Here is a 23,308-nt window from a genome sequence, read left to right as displayed (position 1 = left end):
AACAAACATAACGCCATGAAAGTACAACTGATTCCAGTGACACTGGGAGAAGTGAACTGCAGAAATCTGCAGAAGGACTCCATTGATCAAGAAAAGAAGTGATGAAACAAAACTGTGAGTGGACTGTATAATTCTAATCTTCATTGAATTCACTAAGCAAACTAGTATGTTTAAGTAGCAAAACCAAAGATTATCTGTGTTGTTATCTGTCACTTTTGGGATATTACATTAGCCATGATATAAATTGAAATTTTATCATTGGACCATTTAGATGGAAAAGACCTCTGAGATCAACGAGTCCAGTTGTTAACCCACCACTAAACCAGGTCCTTAAGTGCCACATATCCACATCTTTTAAATACCATCACCAGTGACCAACACAGTCACCAGGGATGGTGACTCCACCACTTCCCTGGACAACCTGTTCCAATGCTGCTTTCGGTGAAGAAATTTTTCCTAATATTGGACTTAAACCTCCACCAGTACAACTTGAGACCATTTCCTCTTTTCCTGTCATTTGTTACTTGGGAGAAGAGATTGACCCCCGCTTGGCTACGACCTCATTTCAGGTAGTTGTAGGGAGCAATAAGCTCCACCTTGAGACTCCTTTTCTCCAGGAGAACAATCCCAGCTCCCTCAGCCACTCAAGTTGTTGTTTGCGTGGGGTTTTTTGTTTGTTTGTTAGTTTGTTTTTTTACAAAGTGCAACCTAGAGTGCTTTATAGTTTTATATAAAGCATTAAAAAAAAACCCGAACCAAAACAAACAAACAAACAAAAAAAACTAGCAAGAAAGGGAACAAAATGAAAGCCAAGAAAAAATTAAGATTTCAGTATGAAATTTAGGATACTAGAAAAATTAGGGATGACAGAGAGTACCAAAGCTGACAAAATCACTTGGAAGTCTAAGGCACAACTATTCATTGGTGAGGGTCAGGGAGAAATGAGCTCAAATTCAGGATCTGTCAGACAAAGAGAAATTATTTCTCTTTTAGAGCAAGTCTCCTGTGCTTGTGTGCCTTTGAGAAAACCAAGAACAAGTGGAAAGTACTGGTCTGAGTTCACATATAGAACTAGGGTAATGACAGTAAAGACAAAGTTGAGGATTTTATCAGTATTAAAAAGGAGATAAAGATCGTTTTCTGGATCTATTTCGGAAAACCTTAAAAACAAAATTATCATGGCAAAAGAATCCAGCCAAATTCATCCTCTTTGAGACTATTCTTACCTGTCTTATGAGATGAAAGGTCTTTTGCTTCCAGATTAACTCTGGTTGATGGCAATACTGGAATAGAGAACTTAGCAGGAACTTCAAAAAATTCTTGCATGCTCACTTCTACACTGTAATCCACATACTTCAGCTCTGTGGGGTATTTACGAGGTTTCAGAAGTGCACGTTTCTGCAAGTGAAAGAATAATATATCCATATGGACAATCACCTGATAATATTTTCTGGTGAAGAAATGCAAAATTATACAGACTTAATTCTAAAATTGGATTGGTAATTAAGCAAGTTAGACAGCAACTTTTGAGTGGTCCTTCCAAATAAAATCTGTGCTAAATTTTTTTAGACATCTTGTATGTGAAACATTTGCTTAAGAAAAATACACTTTGAAATTTACAGCAAACCCACATCCTCCTCAGAAACCAGTCTGCTAGACTTTATAGGTACATATCACACTCAGGAAAGGCAAGCAAAGGGGAGAAATGTATTTTGTATCAGCTGTAGAAAGATGCTTCTTCTCTCACTTCCTAAAGTTCCTGAGTAATATAAAGAATGAGAAAGGAAAGTAATTTTGATATGTGGCAAGGGATAACTATTAGCTGAATTGACTTTGATATTTTATTGTTGACAATATATTTTAGAAATTAGGGCATTTAGAATTAATTTTAGGGACAAGTAACTCCTCCTCTTGGTAAAAAGCATGGCTAATCAACAGCATGAAACACATTAGTAAAGGATTAGCACAGTATATTAAGGCAAGGTCAATATAAGCATATGAACCTCTTAATGAACTAAATTTGATTCCTGTAGGATACCATTACAAAAATAATGTAATGATTTAATACACTACTCACTCAAAATTGCTATTTTCAATCCAATAACACAGTATAATTGCAATGCTCAAGAGTAATTGTAAGCTGAACAAATTTAAAACCTGAAACTAGTCACATATTTTTTACAGACAAGTCTTTGAAATCATGACCATTGAATTATCTTAAAGCAAGAGTAGGGAGGAGATAACTACAGAAATATTCAGAGTTTGCTAAGAAAACTCATTTATTATCAAAATCAGTTGCTTTAAAACAATACCAGGACAGCAGCCACCACAGTACATATTTCAATGGGCTTAGGAATGCAAATCCACTGTGGGAATACAAAAATCTGATTTAAAAGATAAGGTGATTATTCTTAAAGATTACTACTAAGGGTAATATGGTCAAATTACTGTTCAAATCAACTAGTCTGGTGATCTGCTTTGGGTTGGTGGTGGGTTTCTTTATTTTTCTTTATTTTATTTTTATTTTTATTTATGTTTTAATACAAAACTCTCATTCCCTTGCTGGATTCAGAAAGCAGACTTACACTCTGCCATTGCTTTCTTTTGACCATTAGTGTATCCATCCAAATTGTCAATAAGGCGTTAAAATACACGTGGACTTTGGGAACCATTTAAGCTTTAGTTGCTAATACACTTTTCTTGGCACAAATAAAGATGGAAACAGATAATTATTCAAGATTCCTGTTTAATGAAGAACAAGAAAAATTTTCCTGTGAGTTCAAAATCTGAACTCACCATTTACTGATTTTTATCATTCAAGACTGGGAGTTGACAGAAATTACTCTCTCACATACAAAATTAATTAAAAAATCAATAGGTGCAAATAGTTCGGTCGGTATATTAGTAGTAAGTTCCACTTCTCTCTGACAAGACTGAAATGCCAGTGGGAAAAAGAAATTTCATTATCTCTTGTAATGAGAAGTTCTCAGCCAAAAGAATGACACATATTTACCAGTTTAAATTTGACCTGATCTTCTGCATAATGAAATATAAATTTATACCTACACATGATTTTGGTAATTAGATTATTTTCCAACATGGAAATAAAAATCCAACATGCTCACATAGTTTTGGTAAATTTAATTGACAAAATAATTGTAAAATGATGTTTGGTGGAACACTGAACACATTTAAATTCTAATTATCTTGAAGAGATATTATTTTAAAAAATCCCTGAAATACTTTAAGATCCTTGTTCATGCTATCTTATTTTTAAAGATATGTTAGGAAAAAAGCCAGTTTGTTAGTATTACATCGTTTATGAACATTTCAAATATTTCCTGGCAAAAGTAAAGGATGTAAATATTTTTAATGAGTTACCTAGGGGAAAAAGAAAATCCTGAAGCACACACAAACTCTGTTGTCCCATAGGATAACATTTCCAAGAGAAAATGTCTCTCATTTCTAATATTTTTCAGAGCAGTGAGAGCTAAATGGAATTTAATATTTTTTAACTCTCACTATCAGTTCAGATCTAAGGCTGCTCTTAAAACAAGACAGATTCCAGATACCTCTACTTCATCAATGTGATATTCCAAGTGTGGAAGTGTTATTAGCAGATAAGAACAGAATTTAAATTCAGTTCCCAGGATTAATTACTTTTTAAGAATAATTTTTCAAAAAGGGAATGGAGGGTATATTAAGCATCAGAATTAAATTTGGTATTTTTCAAAGACCTACTGATTTTCCAAGGTATTTTCTTTGCACTTTCTAATGCAATCAATGGTAGATACTATTACAGAGTACTTGAGGCACGTTTCTCTTTCCTTGCGTATTACTGTTCCCCAAATCCTAATTTAGCCCCATTTCTTCCTTACAGGATTTAACTTCTAAAACTGTTCCTCATGAATGAAGAATTTTATTATCTGTCTCTCAGAATCCCAGTGATTAATTCTGTTTGCCATCTCCCCTAATCCCATATCAAAGATAAGTGATGTAATATAAAAAACATTGGTCCCACTTGTAAAGTCAACGAATTGAAATCTGACCACAGATCCCTTCATGAAAAGTTCATTCCCACTCAAACATATCTAATGTAACTTTTTAATTACAGTATCTTCTCTCCTCAAGGACACCACGATTCTTTCTCAAAAAAACCCATAAAAGTTGTTTAAACTGAGCATACAACTTTTCCATAATCACGCTGAAAACCACAAAAAATCCTTCCTGATTCCTGGAACACCACGAGGAGCAAAAACTTTGAAGATCACACCTGGACAGGAGTAGGAGGAGACTTTGCCACATCAGTCAAACTGCAGAAGTCATAAGTCTACAAGGCCTATGCTCATTTTCTATTGATCAAAACCAAAAATCATCATCATCACTGTGGTGTACTAAGATAAAAATACTCCACGTTGCTTAGTCACATGGAGAGCAGCATAGAAAGAAAATGCACAATGTCCTAATGGCTGGAATATGGTAAATCTGGTGTCCATGCTCAGATGAGCCATGCATTCCAACAGAAGTGAAATGGAGCCTAAGAAAATACTTTTTACAGCTTAACAATGAGGGCACATCTGGACACCATGGGAAGGGCAAGCTCTACTTCTGGGATTCCCGCAGAATAGGACTTCTCTTCCTTTCCTGTCATAATGTCTAATCATACAAGGAGCTTACTGGCATCTCTGACTATGAAGAAAGGGTTCTGTTTCTAGCAGCTGGGTCTAGTTTGTGCCTCTTTATGTAGATTCAAGAAAAAAAGGAAAACAAGGCATGTTATTTTGATCTTTACTGACTGCAGCATCTTGCCCCTCACATTCCCATAAAGAATTCTCCTCAATGTTATTTCCCTCTTTCTTTCACTCACTTTCCTCTATTTACCACAATTAGCAACTTCAGTCTAAACAAGGTACGTTCTTCTTCCACATTCTCTTACCTTTCTTACCACATACCCTTTTCCTTCTCTTGTTATCTATGTTCACCAAAACTTCCCACCTACAGTTTTCTCTTATTAATCATTAACACAAAGGCTGTTCTGTGAGTAATTTGGTCTGTGAATGTCAGACCCAACCTTAACGGTGGCTGAGTTTCATCCTATATTACTTTCACTACTACCTAAAAAATTTTTAGTAGGAATTAAAGAAATAGGCAGGAAGTAACACAGTTACACAGTTTTATGGGAAAAATATTTTTAAAAAATCATATGTCTTATTAACTCTATTCATTAAAACAATCAAAATAGATCTTTTTTCTTACATTAAGGAAAAGAAATGGTAAACACATAATATGAAAACAGGTATGACTTTCACCTAGGTGTACAGATGGGTCAAATAAAAAATTAGAGCAGTTGTTACTGATTACACACATCCAGTTTGACTCCAAAAACACAGCCCACCTTCATTACAATTTTCTATGTGATTTAAGTAAGCCTGACGAAAATGTACAGTTTAGAAAGAATGAAAAGCATGCAATTATTTAGTTATTTATTCTTCAATTTGACAGACAAAAAAGTGGCCAAGTAGTACTAACATAAGGGTATTTTCCCTTCTGTCCACCTATTGTCTAACAGAATTATACCTGCAGGAGAAGAGTAGAAAGGGGGAATATGAATCAAAAAGAGAGTAACAGATTTCCACATATTCTAGATTTATGTCTAACCTACAGTATATGTCTCAAAGGACCTCATGAGCCAAATAAATTCATTGAACCACAGAAGCTGTGGATGGGTTTTTGGTTTTTTGTTTTATTTTAGGGGGGGGTGGGGGTGTGAAGGGAGAATTTAGACAACTTAAAACCATAATTCAGCTCCAAATTTGATTGTAGAACACCAGCCCCACCCCTCCCCAAAGTTTCCTCAGTAATGCCACCAGAATTTCTATGCTGTCCCTTATAAAGTGACAATTAAGTAAGAATTTATGACAAAAAGTTATTAGGAAAAAGTTTCATAATTTAGTCTGCATAGTGGTTTACCATACTAAGATATTTTTAATGTGTAAACTCTTTTTTATGTCAGTGTATAGCAAAACTTCTCCATCTTATCTCTCATAAGGAAGCTTAAGACTTTCTGCTCATGGAGCAAAATACTTATTTCTGCATATTACTTTCACTTTTCACATGACAATTTATTCAGTTTTAGTATCCACCATTATGTATTTTATACAATAATTAATCTAATCATCCTCCAGTTTTCTTTGATACCTGTGACTTTAGAACTCATATTACATCTTAACATACCTAGTGGTACAAAGAGTGTTCCTATTATGTTCTGTCATGATTCCATTCACAGCCTCAGAGTAGTTAGACCTTTCATCAAGTATTTTCTAAGTGACTGTGATATTAAGGGACTTCAATTATGAAAAGTCTATAAAATGTTACCAGAGCAGTGGATTAGCTATAATCCCAAAGGAAACTGTTTGAGTCTAGGTTACATGATTACAATTCTTGTCCCACTACAAACACACCAAAGATTAAAGTTACTGTGTCATTTTTCCTCATTTAATTTGTCTTATATTACTTTTTAAATGTATCTCTAAACAAAAGGAATAAATTTATTAACATCAAATCACCAGGGAAATTTTTTTTTCTCTTAGTACTGGGAACCATATTGGGGGCACTGGAAAACTGGAACAACACTACTACCCAGCAATATGTCTGAGGCCAGGTAACATCAGATTCACAGGGGAAATTACAACCTTGATTAGAAGAGCGGGGAAAGTCTATCCTGCTCCTTTTGTTTATTCTCAAAGTCTATTGTTAAAAAAGAAAGAAAAAAAAAGCCAAGCCTTTCGAGAGTTTTCATTTCTCAAACAATATGCATAACAGTACTAATACAAATACCTATTTGATAGAATATGAGAGCTTTTTTTATCACTAGGTATTTTTCAGAAGCCAACTGAAGTAAAATGTTAGTGCTCTTCTGAACTGCAGCCAAGTTTTCTTAAGGGAAGCACTTCTAAATAGCATCTTCAGAATGAACATGTAAAACACTGCAGTGTCTGAGGGGAATTGGGATAAGTAACTGTCAGATTACAGATGTGTGAAAAAATCAAACTTCACACTACTACATCAAACATAAAAAAAAAACCAAACCAGTCCTACAAATCAGGAACAACCAAATAATTGCAGTAACACGTGTTTCTCACCTCTACTCTGGACAGCCCTAACAGAGCAGTTGCAACTCGAACACTGCTGCTCTGCAGAGTCCCCGTCATCAATCTTCTCTCATGTTCAATAGCTGACATCTGCTGTTGTGCAGCCACAGCCAGAGCCCTCTCTCTTGACTCATTGATCAACGGGATCCTCAGATTTTCTTCAAGAATCTGACCAAGACTACATTTCAAATATAAAACTGGCTGAGAGGCACTTGGATCTGTTAAAAAAAGAATAACAAAAAAATAACAAACAAAAAAGGCAAGACAGAACCACACACCCCATTTGGCAGTGCTAGTGGAACTGATTAGAGCATTTAAAATTTCTAATTCCCAGAGAAAAGTCAGAACACAAAATTCCTTCAATGTTTATTTCCATTAATTTAGCACATGCCATTTATGCTTATAATGCTTTTAATATTATAACACTTCTTTTATTTGTCAACATATCAGACATAAACATTAACACAGACTGAAATCAACCCCAAAAGTTGTTTTTGATAGCTAATAAAAAAATCCTAGATTTTAGTGATAATATTATGACCAATAAAAGTTTACAAAAGTCTTTCTGCTAACTACACAACACAGACACATTTCTATCCCTCTAGATGATGTTACAACCTCTCTCAAAGAAATCACCAGAAATTATTCCAAATAACTACTACACTGGTTGTTTGAAGACAAAAGTATTGAATTTTCTGCCAAATCACATCACTGCATACAAAAGTCATGTGTTTTAAAACTACATAAATTCTAGGTAAAGATCACTTGTCCTGATTCATCTATATAGCAACCTATATTCTGAAGAAGAAAGCAGAGAAATTATGAAAAAAAAATTTATGTAGACTATGCTGAAAACAATACAAGAAAGCTGAAAATCACCATCAACCAGCTGATGCTCTGAAGAGAATGGACTAGAGAACCTTAAAAGAAATATCTCAGTTAAATTATAATATATTATTTGCACTTCACTATAAAAAACCTGCTTTTACTGCAGGTAATGTGCTTAATTAAATTTAACAAAAATCCACGGAAACAAAAGAATATTTACAGAATCATAATTATTTGCTCTATGGTACTCTTCTCCCTCCTCTTCACTGTACCTTCCGATTTACTGTTAGTATGCAAAACATTTGGGCTATCCATTGCAGGCAATTCTGAAGGCAAAGGTTTATCCCCTGTTCCCTCTATCAGGTACACAAATTCTCCAATCTGAAACACAAGAACATACACACAGTTCAGAAAGCAACTCACGCACAACAGAAGGCAAACTAGAAGCTCGTAGAAGCTAAAATCTGACCTGTGAAAAAATTTACATATTCAGGAGACCTGTTTTTTAAAACTATGTCTAAATAAAAGAAAATGATAACTTCAAGCCATGCTATCATAATAAAGTACCTTTAATTGAGAATATTAAATCTGAAAAGTCAAGAAATTTCAACGAGCTGAATCCTTTCCAACTCCTCATACAGTTTAATTGAATGAGGGCAATCTGATCCATAAATACAGCAAAAAAAGTGAATTCTAATTATGTGCTACAGCTACAGATAATTTAAACATATTCATGAGCTACCTTCACGGCTCTTCACTATTTAGAACTTTTTCTAAAAAAGGTTTAAAATAATTTTGAGCTAGAAATATTTCTCTAGAAAGCATAAAAAAACCCCAGAAGACAAGGTAGGTGAGCATTATGTACAAATTCTCTAACAAAAAGAAATAAATTTAACAAATCTTAATTATTTCATCAAAAATAATGAAAAACCTACAGAAGCATGAAAGTAAATTAAAATATGACCTAGAACAAGGAAATACAGTATTTTTTTCATAGAGGAAATAAATTAATTAGCAGAGAAATAGCACTTTGAATCATAGGTTAAATGAAAAAAATAGGGTGCAAATGAAAGACAGGTAAGTATTTTTTGGAAAAAGAAATTCAATTAAAGTATTCCAGGATAAAAATTCCACAGTCAGATCATCCCAAACTAAAAAGATATCTAGGTTAGGTACCTATATATCTATCTGAACTAGGCAGGAGATTTAACATATATAACTATCACTTTGATAACTTCATTTTTTTTACCACAAACTTTTCATGGAAAATTTTAGCTTCTACTGATTGCAAGATAAAGGACCAAATGCCTCTGCAACAACTGATACAATTTGCACAGAAGTTCATCTCTTTATTTCTGTAAACCATATTCTCTAAAACTCTGCCCTGAAAATGCATGTTCTGTCTTTATTCCAGATAAAAAGAACATAATTTAAAGAATCCAGTGCATCTGCCAAGCAGTGCAATGTTTTCCTTTTAATATTTCTCAACTACACAAGAAAACCCTACTTTTTTTTTCTTTTCTTTATCTGTAGTTTCATTTGATATTTATGTTAAGGTTGAAAACGGTGCAATTATATTTCTGACCCAGCAGAAGAAAAGCTACTCAACTTTGATGGCGTTTTCTCCCCTTCCTTGATTCAAGAGTTCACACAAATCTTCCTTGAGAAGGATTAAAAAGACCTACAGCAAAATTGGATTCCCACACACAAACTAATAGCCACTCCTGGGAACCAATTTAAAAAGGAATTATTCCTGTTTGACACAGTGATTTGGCTCCATAAGGACCATTAACAAGCTCTGAGCACCTACAACTAATTTCATGAAGGTGCTGGTTGCTAGGATGTCATTCTACTATCAATTACTTTGCTTGGCATTCCTGACATCAATATGCTTACAGGTAGGAACAAACTTCCCCAATTTCCTCTTTGCTTTGAAGAATTCTTACTTTTTGATCTCCATAGAATGCAAATCCTGTTTTCCTTCTGCTGATTTTTTTTCCTAATGCTTTATAACAGAAAGGGTATTTCACTGTACTTAGAGAGTTTAGCTAGTGTAGCCATGGTTTTAATGTTTTATATTTCCATTTTCCATCAGCTGCAAACAGCAGCAAAGCATCAACATTATACAGAGTTTACTCTTAATGAAAATAGTTAATGAAATAGCCGTTGAACTACCATTAGTTATTTATCTAATCCCCTTGCAAGCTGATATTTCAAAAGAATGTATAGCTACCAGGAATTTGCAGTTGTCCATGCAAGCCAGTAATTAAAAGCAACAGATAGCAAAGTGTTTTCTCAATAAACAATTTCATTTCCTATTAGACATTTATCTGTGAAAGTCTGGACTGGCACTCTTAAAATATGATTTAATGTATTGTTATCAGTGAAATTCCAGGCTGTTCACATTTAAATTAGCTCCCAGAAACAAAAACATAGAAAAAAACCGCAGTTATGTTAACCAATATATAATGTCTTCTATGAAAAGATCTATGTGAAAAATCTGAGGACTTTAAGTTTCAGCTTTCCTTAAACAACTAAGAAATACTGAAACAAACCCTTGAGAAATGTTAAAAATGGCTTGTGCTATCATTTCAAACCTTAGAAAGGTTAACATAAAGGCTATTTCAAAACAATTTAAACAAAATACTTGAGTAGGCCAAAAAACTTGAATCCATGTATATTCTTGCTGTTATTACAGATACATGGTTGATGCAACATGGATAGAATTCCTAGTCGGACTCAAGTCTAGTGATTTGAATCTCAGTATCTTCTTAATTGATTGTAATGACGGAGCAGTCTTACTCTGATTCCTATTTTGGTCTATTTGTCAAAAAAGGGAAAGAAAGGTAGATAATAAGAAAAAACAGAAATGCTAAATTAAATTATTTATTTGATTTTATACATAGCACAAGCCCATATCTGAATGAAGTCTCACCATTGTATAAAGTCATTTGACTGTCATACAGAATGGTAGTTGCACTTCTAAATACTGTAGCCATATACACAATATTTAAGCAAGCCAATGTTTTCCTGTGCCACTATTGCACAGCTCTAAAATCATCTTAGCTATCTTGCAGTTTCATCTTTCTCTAGGAGATTTAATACAATTACTTACAAATTATACAATTATGTGGATGGACTTCATTTTCCCGAGGTTCTGCATATTGAAAATTTTGCACTTTCAGCAGCCTTTAAACACATCTACACAGCTAAGCTGAAAGGACAAGGTGTTCCAGAAACAGCTACCATACAGGACTTAAAAGCAGCTTCTCTGAGGAATTAATGCTTCCTGCCATGAAAAGGTCAACTAGATCTTTGTTAAGAACAGTGACTAGTAGCTACATGTCTAAATTTAGGTGTTTCTACATCACCACTGGGGCTGACAGGAATGGATTTTTCCCTTTCCACCTGAAGTATAACTGTCCTACATCTCTGACCACATCTCTTAGATTAACTTTTCTTCCATTAATGTCTCAATTTCCCTTCTCTTCACTATATTATTTAGTTTCCAGGCTCTATGTAGCCATAAGCCTCCTCTTCTCAGCAGGGACATGCACTTCTTCTTCTAATAAATAAACATTCAAACAGGGAAAATGCCAGTAGCAGAGATTTAAAGAAAGACTATAAAATCCCATCAAATAAAGAGAGATTCTTCTCAGATTTGCTGCCAGACACCAGTAGGCTGAGGTCTTCCTTGTCCAGAGATTGTGTCTAGATATTTCACTGAATACAACTGTTGGACCTAACATTCCTTTAAAAGAAACTTTTACATCCTTCTGATTATCCTTGTTTCTGTCTTTTTTCCCCTATCTCCATTACATTGTTTGTTGGGGTGGCTAGAACAGCACACAATACTCAAAAATTGCATATTATAGCTCTTTAGAAAGTTCTACTGAGGTTTCACATGCTGATATGTATTCCTTTCCTCATAATTTCTCTTTTTGAATGAAGCTGGGTACTGAATTGATTTTGCATTGAACCATCCACAAAGACTGATATCCCTCTGGCAGCAACATTAATACATCCTCCTTGTGGGTGATTCCTGCTGCCAGTGAGAAGAGAGCTCATTATCTCACTGTAGACTTTGACAGAAAATCCATCCTCTATCATTGTTCATTTTCAAGAAACTCAAGAGAACTGTACACTCCTTAAGACTTCCAGTCATATGGTTTGCTTTCTTAAAAAAATTAGGTATTTTCAAATAATGAACAGGGCCAGAAAGACAGGTTTGCATTAGTCTTATTTTTCCTTTATGAACAAGATAAGAAATTAAGTAGGTCAGGTGGCACAGCCAAAGTCCTGTTTAAACAATTAAAATACCCACCAAACACACAAACATTAGACCATAGCACAAGTTCCTTGTTTTATAATAGTGGAAAATATGGAAGCTGACAACGTGCAGGAGAAAAAGAATAAGTTATTTAGTGTTGGATGCATTTTTACAAATCATGAAAATGTAGCAGAGAGAATGGCAGAGGCATGTAATTGCACAGAGGGAAATCTGAAACACAGAAGCAGTATTATGAAAGCAAGAAACAGAATGCAAGCCTTGAGATCAGCCACACATAAACAAAGATTAGAAAAACAACAGCGTTCTGAAAAGCATTGACAGTTGGAGAGGAAGGACAGCAGACAGGTTAAAGAGGTGAAAAGATGGACTAATGACACAGAAATAAGACTGCAGCCATGGAGAATAAAGGATTACAGGAACATCAAACAAGATGGATTGCAAGATTTTAAGTTCCAAAATTTGATCAAGACCAGATCTTGGCAATTTGATGAAACCAGTTCCAATTAAGTATACATGGCTAAATCCAGACTACACGAGTCAAGAGAAACTGAAAGGTTGTGGAGTCAGTATTCATGTGCAGTCTATTCAAAAGTTTTACCTGCATTGGTACAAGAATTGAATTGAACTTGGATTGACAGAAAAATTTAAAAAGAGACAAAGCAAGGAAAATTATTATTCTACTTTGACAGCATACCCGAAATAGAGTGACAAATTCAGGGAGAAGTACAGAACAGTAAAGACTTCATACTTTCCCTGCCTATGCATTATTCTTTCTCCCACATCAAGACAAATTATGTAAATTCCTTTTCCTTTCACTGAACCTCAGTTGCCTAAAAAAGCCACCAAAATAACATTCCTTGGAGTATTACTTTCATTTGTAATGATTTTACAGTGAAAAGTTGCTTGCAGCATTTCATATAACTCCAATTATGTGGAGATAAAAGGGTAGTAAACTTCAGTTTAAATTTCTTAGCTGAAATCTGTAATCTTATGTACATCTCTGAACAACTTCTTAAGACAATTTTTCTTTCATAAGTTATACGAATAATATATTTTCACACACAAAAAAAGATAATTTAATTTCCAAACATCAGCACATAAATCATGTCTTTATAATTGCACATGTATGAAAAAGCATTACTTTAGAATACGTACATAGCTAATTTGTAGCTTCACAGAATCACAGAATATCCTGAGTTGGAAGGGATCCACAAAGATCATCAAAGTCCAAATCCTGGCTCTGCACAGAATAGCCCCAAGAGTCACACCATGTGCCTGAGAGTATTGTCCAAATGCTTCTTGGCCTTTGTCAGGTTTGGTGCTGTGACCACTGCCCTGGGGAGCCTGTTCAGTGCCCAACCACCCTCTGGGTGAAGAAACCTATTTCTAATATCCAACCTAAACCTCTCCTGACAAAACTTCAGGCCATTCCCTCAGGTCCTGTCACTGGTCCCCATAGAGAAGAGATCAGTGCCTGTCCCTCTTCTTCCCCTCACGAGGAGGTTGTCACTGCAGTGAGGTCTCCCCTCAGTCTCCTCTTCTTCAGGTAAACAGACCAAGTGCCCTCAGTCACTCCTCACACGGCTTCCCCTCAAGGCCCTTCATCATCCTCGTTGCCTTCATTGGACACTCTCTAATGGTTTAATATCATTCTTATATCATGGTGCCCAAAACTGCCACAATATTGCAGGTGAGGCCACCCCAGTGCAGAGCAGAGCGGGACAATCCCCTCCCTCACCTGGCTGGTGATGCTTTCCCTGATGCCCTCCAGGACATGGTTGGCCCTTCTGGCTGCTGGGGCACTGCTGACTCATATTCAACTTGCCATCGACCATGTCCTTTTCCATGACACTGCTCTCATTTACCTTACTCACACATACTTGGCAAACATGACTTGATTCTTACCTGAATAAGCTTCCACATGATTAACACTCACAGAACACACGTTCAAGTCTTACCTGTTCGTTCACCAGAAGGACAGTGCAGTAACGTTTTTCCTGATTAAAGGGAAGGAAGTGAATATCTAAGCCTGTAGAACTTTTTCCTTTCAAGAACAGTTTTTCCATTGGACTGAAGAACTCATGCAGGAGGCTGGATTGGACAGCTGTTAAAATAAGTTTGTTTCAGTGGATGTTTAGATACAACAGCACAGATATAAAGTAGTTGCATGAGTTTAAATATAAGGATACTGTATACAGCATTCTGTAGTAATCAGTGTTTAGACACACCTGTAATTAGAAATCAGTATTTACAGCTACAGTTGCATAAATGAGCTGCAGTATTGGATGCTGCATTATTTAAATATATTTTGCTAATCACCTGTGTTCTTATTTTATGCGCTGAAACAAAACTGGGGAAAATAGACACTTTTCACCATCAAAAATTCCTTAAGGAATTGTAGCCTTTAACCAAAGGTCTACTCACATCTGAAAGAAGAGTGTCATTTACTACTATTTAAGCAAAAAAAATCTCGCTCTCAGTAGCAGTAACTACGTTATGCTGTAGCCTGAAAATCCTCTGGAATGGACAAAACCTGCACAGTGGCAAGTTTGTTTTCTTTGCACTGCTTTCATAGAAGCATCATGCTGATAAAGAATCTTGGGGCTGAATCTGGCTACTTTCTCACTGCATGCTTTTCATCTGCTAAGCATATTCTGAAAGTGCAGAACCAGACAATCATTCAAGCTTCTCTGGCCAGCTTTCTAGGAAGGTCAGCAGACTTTAAAGGGTATGTGAAATAAAAGGCAATTGAAATGAGTGAGATCACATAAAAGTCTATGCCAAACTGGCCAAATAAATAGAACAGGGAAAGGGGAATCCACAGCTTCTCTGAGCAACCTCTTCCAGTGCCTCACCATCCTCACAGTAAGAATTTCTTCCTAATATTTAATCTAAATCTACCCTCTTTCAGTTTAAAGCCATCACCCTTTGCTCTATCACTACACGCCCTCGTAAAAAAATCTCTCAAAAGGTTCTCTCATGGGCTGCCTTCAGGTACTAAAGGTCAAAAAAAGGTCACCCCGGAGCCTGCTCTTCTCTAGGCTAATTTTTTGAGTGTGATGTGCAATTTTAGGCCAACATTTCATGAAAACTACAAATAATAGTCACTGAGCACACTTTACATGTCGAAATCTTACTTACGTAGATAATCTAATTTCTACTATAGTGAAATATGAGGTACTGTATAGAGGTACTTACGGCAAATGAAGTTCTTCTCTTCCTTTGAATCTTCAGGCAGTGCATCATTTTTTGAATTTAATATGTTACATTCAGAACTAAAAGGAAAAAAAAATTAAAGCAATACCCTAAAGCTGAACATTTTGATTGTTAATAGATAACTTTTTTCCCTTTTTATGAATAAATACTGGAAAAGCAAAAGTTTCAAATCAAAGAAAATAAACAAACACCACATATAGGAATCATTTACTTAGCCAATATTGTTAAAGATCCTCTCTTCCACTTGAGTTATTATTCCTACTTAGAGTAGAGCCAGAAAATCCTTCCTTCAGTTAACCAGTATCCAATTTGTAAATTCAAGTTTCAATACAAACTTGCATGTTATTTTTATTTATTTGCATATTTTTAAATTTTTTTTAAGTCCAACATAGACACTGTAATAGTAATAAAGAAATCATAACACACCTTATAAAATCAGTGTGACTTTATACAATGTTACCTAACCTTACCAAGCCCTAGGACAGCAATATGTTTAAGAAATTTAAGAGGAAAGCAAATTCTTCCATTATTTAAGACAACCCTTTTTTTAACGAAATCCCTACCTGGTATAAATCATTTTTCTTACAGTGCTGATTTTCAAACTGACTGATTTTGGCATCTTAGATTTGCCATTGTCAAAATCGATATCTTCTTAATATTGGAGTTGAAATTATCTAAAATGGTTTTTCTTTAAGTTAGTTCTTAGATTTTATCTTTTTTTTTTTTTTAACTTCAGAAGAATTATTTTACAAAAAAGAAAACCCCTTGAAATTTGCTTGAGTACACATGGTTTACAATGTTTCAACTCATAGAATAAAGAAAAATTAAATTTCCACGGCTGATTAAAGGCTAATTTAACTCTTGGCTCTTTGAGTAAGTATTTGGGAACTTCATAGCACACAGTCAGGAATCAGGAATGTGAAATCCCCATGTTAATATGTAGTTCATGATCTTGCCAGGAAACATCAAAACTCATAAGAGAAGCTCTTCTCCAAAAAAAACCCCAAAATTCTCTTCTTGTTTCAGTTAATTTAGTTCATGTATATTCAGTTAATATAGTTCATATAGAATTTAGTTCATGTACATGGTTCATTTCCACAAGGTTATAGCCCCTGAAAAGATGGCATTAGGTAAGTCCAGGAACAGTAAAGGTTGTCCCTCTGCACTGTTTTCACACCAAGGCTACAGGAATGACCTATATTAAATAATACTGCAGTTAATCATTTAAAAGAAACCTAATGTAACCAAGGATTCGTCTAAGAAAGGGGAAGAGGATAAATCTTAACCTGAACACCTTAACTCTTTTCACTACAACATTGCTTTTCAAGTGTATTTGAAAAGAACAAGTATTCTCAAAAAAAAAAAAAAAACAACAACAAAACCACCAAAAAACCCCCACTAAACTAAAAAACAGCTTAGAATAAAATCTTATCTAAATTTCACCCCCTGCCCCCCCAAAGCAAACTGTGTTCCTGACTGTCATATTTCCTTGGTGTGACTTTATACAGTTCTCTATCTTTCTTCACAAATAATGTCTACCATTGTTGACAGGAATGAAGACTGTGCAGTTACATTTATGGAAGGAGAGTTTTGTTTAATTTACAAGCACAGAGCTCAAAGATGCTGAAAACTATACTGTAACATATCTCAAAAAAAAAACTACTGTGAGCTTCATCTCAAGACTCAGGATTGATATTATCTATGTATAAAAGTCATTCTCCCCTAGCAGTAAAATTTTATGAACCAGCATACAGCAAACAATTATTACATACAGTATTTAATAGATGTTGGGTCGCTTTTAAAATAAATAGTTAATCTTGCTGGGCTAAGAAAAAAATTACAACCTTAAATAAATGGACTTGCAAAATTCTCAGAATATGTTACACTGGAGGTGTATTTTAATACCTACACTTGAAGGCCACTCAAGGAAAGAAAAATGATCTCTGAGTTATAAGCATGCAACATACTATTTATTCTGTACTTCACAAATAAGTATCTCATATTATAAAGCATAATTTCTTACAATGCTTTATCTTTGAATGAGAATGCTAAGTCATGCTTGAAAAAACAGAGACTGCAGCTGAAGAATCACTGTAAAAGTAACAAATAGCTCAAAAGCTGTATGAAAAAATAACATAATAGGAAGTGGAAATACACTACAGCTCTTCACTGGTGTGAACTATACATTGAATAAGTCCTGTTTTCAGAGCTGAACAACAGAGAAACTCATTAGGCTGATTTAAGGTGGTATTGAACTTCCCTCTGTATCAATTCCTTTCTTACATCAATGAACAAAACACCTGCAGGTAAGAGATGGGAAACAAAACTGTGTTGTGGAAGACATGAACATTGTGTCTCATTCTTCCATAACAAAAGGAAATAGCATCTCATTCAATAATAAAAGGAATAAAGTTCAGGAAGGTATAAGAAGCTTGGTTATACTCATAGTCTGGTTCAATACATCCCCTTTCAATATACAGAGAAATAAGGAAATGGATTAGGCAGAACAGCTGAAGGCTGCCATAAAATGTTTACAAAAATAAGTCTACACAGTCTCTTTGCTGAACCTGGGCCAGGTGAATCCCCAGTATCAATAGAAAATGTGGAATGAATGGCTTGAGAGCAGCCCTGTGTATAAGAATAAAATTCAGAAAATTAAAAATGTTTGGAATCCCTGATACTATCTCTGTTTAAAAAAAAAGGTAAAAAACTTAACATTAAGAAGGTATATACAGTGCAAAGCTTGATCTGAAATTCATTCATTGACTGTTCCTTTTTTGGTTTAAAGTTAAATTTTAATGTAAAAATATTTATCCACATTCACAGTTTGTTTTGAAAATCAGTCCTGTGCAATCATGAACCAACCCTAGGACTCCTGGACACTGTAATGCAAATTCTAAACTGCTTAGTCATGGTCTTAGAATAGGACTGTTAGTGAATCATTAGGATATCTTTACCACTCCTTAATTTTACAGAGGGAAATCGATGAAGGAAAAAAAAAACTATTAAATGTAACCTTGAACTTTTACTGTCATATGTGGGGTTTTTTTTGCTAATGGACATCATTCAAAAGGTCAACATACTTCAAAATTATGGGTAGTTTTACATTATAATTTCTGGGCTGTGCTTCACTCCACCTGGTTCTCCTTCTCCCACAGCGAGCAGACCATGCTGGCATACAGATGTAGACCAAGGATAAAAACTGAAGGGTCAAGGGCTTGGAAAAGCACAGAAAAGCACACAACTTGAAAAAAATCCAGGCACACTTATCAGCGAATCACAGTATACTTCAAAGAAAAATTATGTCAAATGGATGAAAAAATACTGTCCTTCTCACCACACACCATTCAGCCCCCCATGGACAAAGAGATCTTGCCTGCACCACTGAATGGAAGGGACTACTGTTAGATTTTTTGGCTTAGACAACACTGTGTCTCAGCAAGGATATAACACCTTGGGTCTCTAGCTGCAGACTGGGCCATTTTTCCAGCCACAGGATGATGAGCCCATGTCACCATTACCAAAGGGTTGGTCTCCTTTTTGGTATGAAGGTCACCATTTTGGGTCTCTGTGATATTGCCAGAGGGGAAAGCTGGTAGGTAAGAAGGTCACCTGCCAAATAAAGCTTGTTATAGCGAGGTTTAAAGTGTGTCTGACGCATCTGGAGGCACAGAATGAGGATGCAGAAGGAGCTGTGAGACCACCTGTACCTGCTCAGATGGCTAAGTCATTATTTGCATGATTTGGCCCTGACATCAATCACGTAGACAGCATTACCTACAGGGCAACCACTGATTTTACAGTAGTTTTATGTTTATGGAGCACTTAGAGCAAAGGGACCCCATTTTGCAGAAGGTCTTTTCTGGGTTTATCAAAAGAATAAAAATGATTGCAGGCACTTACTGATCAGTTATGAATTGTACATATACCAGCTTTTTAACACAAATTTCAGAATTTTGTTCCATTCAAGAAAAAAAAACTTTGGAAAAAAAAAAAGCACCTAAGTGGCTTCTGTTATCACAGACAACAGAAACATCTAAAAATATAGCAAATCAGTACTGCAGATTTCTAAAGACTTAAAATGCCCTCAAATCAATTTCAGTAAGAGCAATGTGTGACTAAAATTACACTATTTAGACTGATTTATGTTCTAGGGATAAATTAAGCTGAAATATGCAGGATACTGAAAACTTCTTTTCTATATCAATAATGATTACACATTTCATTTAGTAGAGAGCATAGTATAAATTACACTTCAGAAAATCATTTTAGGTTAAAATAAGTGTATAATTTTTCTTAATATTGAAATGGTCATTATTTTTCAGTTTTTAAATTTTCCTTATTCTTTCACATTTTTTTTTTTTTTGTTAAAGGAAACTGAAAATTGATCTGCATTTCGTGACATGGCTTTGGACCATCCCTATGATTACATTTCAACCTCCAGTACTGATGAACTAGTAGTTTAAGATATTTCCCAATAACCACTGAATAAATGTCTCAGGATTTTGAATGTTTATATGAGCTTTAAAAACTACATGACTCAAGTTGTGGAAAACATTTTAAATTATCAAATAAAGAATTAATAGATTATTCAATCTGTTTTCAAGGGTTTTTTACAGTACTGTCCTGGTTTTGACTGGGATAGAGTTCATTTTGTTCCTAGTAGCTGGTACAATGCTGTGTTTTAGATTTAGGATGAAAAAGATATTGATAATACACTGATGTTTTTAGTTGTTGCTGAGCAGTGCCTACTCCAAATCAAAGTTTTTTTCAGCTCCCCATGCTCTGCCAGGGAGCAGGTGCACAAGAAGCCAGGAGGGAGCATGGCCAGGAATGCTGAACTGAACTAGCCAAAGGGATATTCCAAACCACGGAACATCATGCTCAGTATATAAACCAGGCAGAGCTGGCCAGGAGCCAACAATCGCTGCCTGGGCATCTTCTGTGATATTTCCACATCCTAACCTTTAACTCCCTACAACAGGTGGCACACAACTACACACAAATATGTAATACTAATAGAATTGTATAATCCAATATCTTATAATTAGCAACTGTTATTTGGAACTTACCTAAATGTTTGCTCTTGCTTTGCTTTCCTGGCTTGATATACTTGCTCTGGCTGCATGAAACTACTTGGGGATTCCAGCAAAATGACCCTGGAGCATGGCAAGTACACATAATGACCTCATTTTTAACTTGCAGAATGAAGATGAAACTCAGTTTATTCTAACTTTTAAACACAGTCTTAGTAAAGAAGCTTATTATTTTTAATTGGAGATTCTTTAAAAATACTTGCCATGGTTTAACCCCTGTTTTCCTGTAAAAGAGCTACTTTTTTGGTATCAAAAAATGCATTTCCTAGTGCTATGTGCAAGTAAACAATACAACCCCTGATAAAACACTAGATTGCTGAAATCACTGGAAACGTGACACAAAGAATATTTTATTTTAGATTAATGGTTCAAATGTTGGCCAGATTGATAATTACTACTGGTAGTTGTCAGGTAGCTTTTGAGTGACACACATAAAACAAAATCACTTCATCACTTCATCAATTATTTCCAAGAGAAGTATCCAAATCGTAGGACTGATTACAGACAACGTCACTGACCACCTCAAGGACTTAAATAAAAAGACAGAAGTTAAATAAACTCATATGATTCCTACACACAAGGCTGTGCCAGAGGGTATTCCTGGAGAAGTGGAAACAGTCCTGTTACAGCACTGTTATTGTTATTTGGATGGACCAATCCTATTCTGTTGGGGAAAGAGAAATTTAATTTGCAACTTATGCAACATGTATATTTATGATGCATAAAAAAACAAGTTTAAAATCTTATGGAAGATGGTTCTTTGAAATAAATGAATGAGATGAACGAATGCTTAATTCTATAAACTAAAGACAAAATAAGTAGTCAGATCACATAAATACATTTTAAAGGGGCACAGTACTCTATTTCTTTTGTTTAAGGAAAGCAACTTTTATAACTGCAGTTGTTACATCTATGATGTATACAAATTAAAAATCAGATTAACTGACAGTGATGCAAGCCCCAAGGCAAAAGCATTTTTTTTTCTTTTGCATGCTTAATAATTTAAACAGCAGGATAAAACAGATTGGGGGGAAAAATAACCAACAATTAATTAACAGGGCTTGTTTCTCTTTGTAAATCTGATGGACCTCAGCCAAACACAAAAATACAAGCAAGGTTCATGAACTCCATTTGATTAAAGCTCCAGCTTTATTGCTTACACTGAGATGGATTTCAACTAAGGCTTATTTATTTTCTTTATTCATTATGATAGCTTCCACTTCATAGTACTTGTAACAATTTTGGTAACGTTAATCCCTGTAATTTAACCTCAAGGTTTTAAATTTTGAAGAAGAAGAAGAAAATTATGGAAAAGAGTGGATAAAACAGCATGATCATTAAAGATTTGTCTTTACAGCGTTGTCTACCTGAATATGCCATCAGTTTTGAAGGGATTAGTAATGTTTAGGTTAACTTTCTTCAGCTCATAACATGGGGATTTGCACTTTATAATACCCTAAAAGACAACAAAAAATTATATCAATATGAAAAAGTTGCAAAAATACATATATAAACAAACAGGAAAATATTACAAGGAAGAATAGAAACATTGACCACTGGTTATTTTTAAACATGCACTAAACTTCACTGCATTTTAAAAATTCTCCCAAATAGTAACACAAGGCCAAGAAAGAAGTTATCATGGTTTTTCCTCTCTATCATTCCATGTTCCCTAATTTTTCTCTTGCCCCAGCTTTTCTTTCTAACATCAGTGTCTATTCCTACAGCACACAGAGAGTCAGGAGAGGAAAAAAATTTAAAAAGAAAAAAAAAATCACATAACCACCATTTGTATCACATGCCTCTCTGCTCTGACTATTTCTGGGATATATCTTAACACTCCACACTGCCTATAGTCAAAAAGCACAAATAAACCCAGAAACATCTAATGAGAATTTGCAATCCTTCTACATGTGATAACTGAAATTACTGGCCTGAAGCATATCAACACCTCCATAATGGAATTTCCAATAGCATTCATATGCTGAAAGGATTCCAGATTTATTTTCAGAGCAATCAGTGCAAATTTTTACAATTTATTCAGGATCTAAATGTAATTTATATTTCATTTATACTACAAATCTTAGATATTCCTCTAGGGTTTTTTCTGCATGTACATAGACTAATATTGGAAATCTGAAAATTCATAGGTCCAAGGTTAAAGCTGATGGCAACTCACATTTTCATTCTTACCTCAGTTCTCTTTTGTTTGAAATAACATAGGGAGTAACAATATTTTTTGGTGACAATATTAGTCATACACACATAAACTTACAGCAGGCTCAATATGCTTGACTTCAGATTTCAGAGAGAATGTCAGTGTGGCAGTATCTATTCCATGTGAGGTCAGCAGCAACAGTGCTTCAGCAGGGCGCAGGAAACGAATTGTGAATTCCACATTCATAGATGCCTGTTTCCTAAGGGGAGAGAGGGGGCAGGAAATCACAAAACTGCGACTCAGAAATTACTCAGAAATGTAATTTCAGGAGCACTTTTCAGAGTCTTTGTAAGGTAAGGGGCCTAGAAAAGAAAGTAAATTTTTTCTTCTGAAATCCTTTGTTGTAATACAATCTTCTGCCTAAGAGCATCTTAAAACATTCTAATAAAATAACTATATAGATACTAATACTGAATCCTTATTTCTTTTTATGACTTTAGAATGTAGCTTCATTTTTCTTCCCATACACACTAGCACAGGAAGTTTTCTTTCCTTAGAGCATCACCCT

General features: G+C 34.9%; 1 protein-coding gene across 1 annotated transcript in view; it reads right to left on the bottom strand.

Annotated features, from left to right (window-relative positions):
* Positions 1-23,308, bottom strand: part of CFAP47 (cilia and flagella associated protein 47) — a 281,400-nt gene that overhangs the window by 170,699 nt on the left and 87,393 nt on the right. Inside the window, exons 39-46 of the mRNA XM_027894062.1 lie at positions 22,858-22,999; positions 21,950-22,038; positions 20,559-20,645; positions 15,469-15,545; positions 14,229-14,374; positions 8,252-8,360; positions 7,143-7,369; positions 1,227-1,398 (exon numbers count right to left, since the gene is read on the bottom strand). Coding sequence (XP_027749863.1) covers positions 1,227-1,398; positions 7,143-7,369; positions 8,252-8,360; positions 14,229-14,374; positions 15,469-15,545; positions 20,559-20,645; positions 21,950-22,038; positions 22,858-22,999 — 1,049 coding nt within the window. The remainder of the gene's footprint in view (positions 1-1,226; positions 1,399-7,142; positions 7,370-8,251; positions 8,361-14,228; positions 14,375-15,468; positions 15,546-20,558; positions 20,646-21,949; positions 22,039-22,857; positions 23,000-23,308) is intronic.

The sequence above is a fragment of the Empidonax traillii genome, unplaced genomic scaffold (genome assembly GCF_003031625.1).
Source record: "Empidonax traillii isolate 1590-97213 ecotype Southwest subspecies unplaced genomic scaffold, ASM303162v1 scaffold1:size7828297, whole genome shotgun sequence".
NCBI lineage: Eukaryota > Metazoa > Chordata > Aves > Passeriformes > Tyrannidae > Empidonax > Empidonax traillii.
Note: the sequence above shows the minus strand (reverse complement) of the source record. Positions and strands in the feature narration are given on the sequence as shown.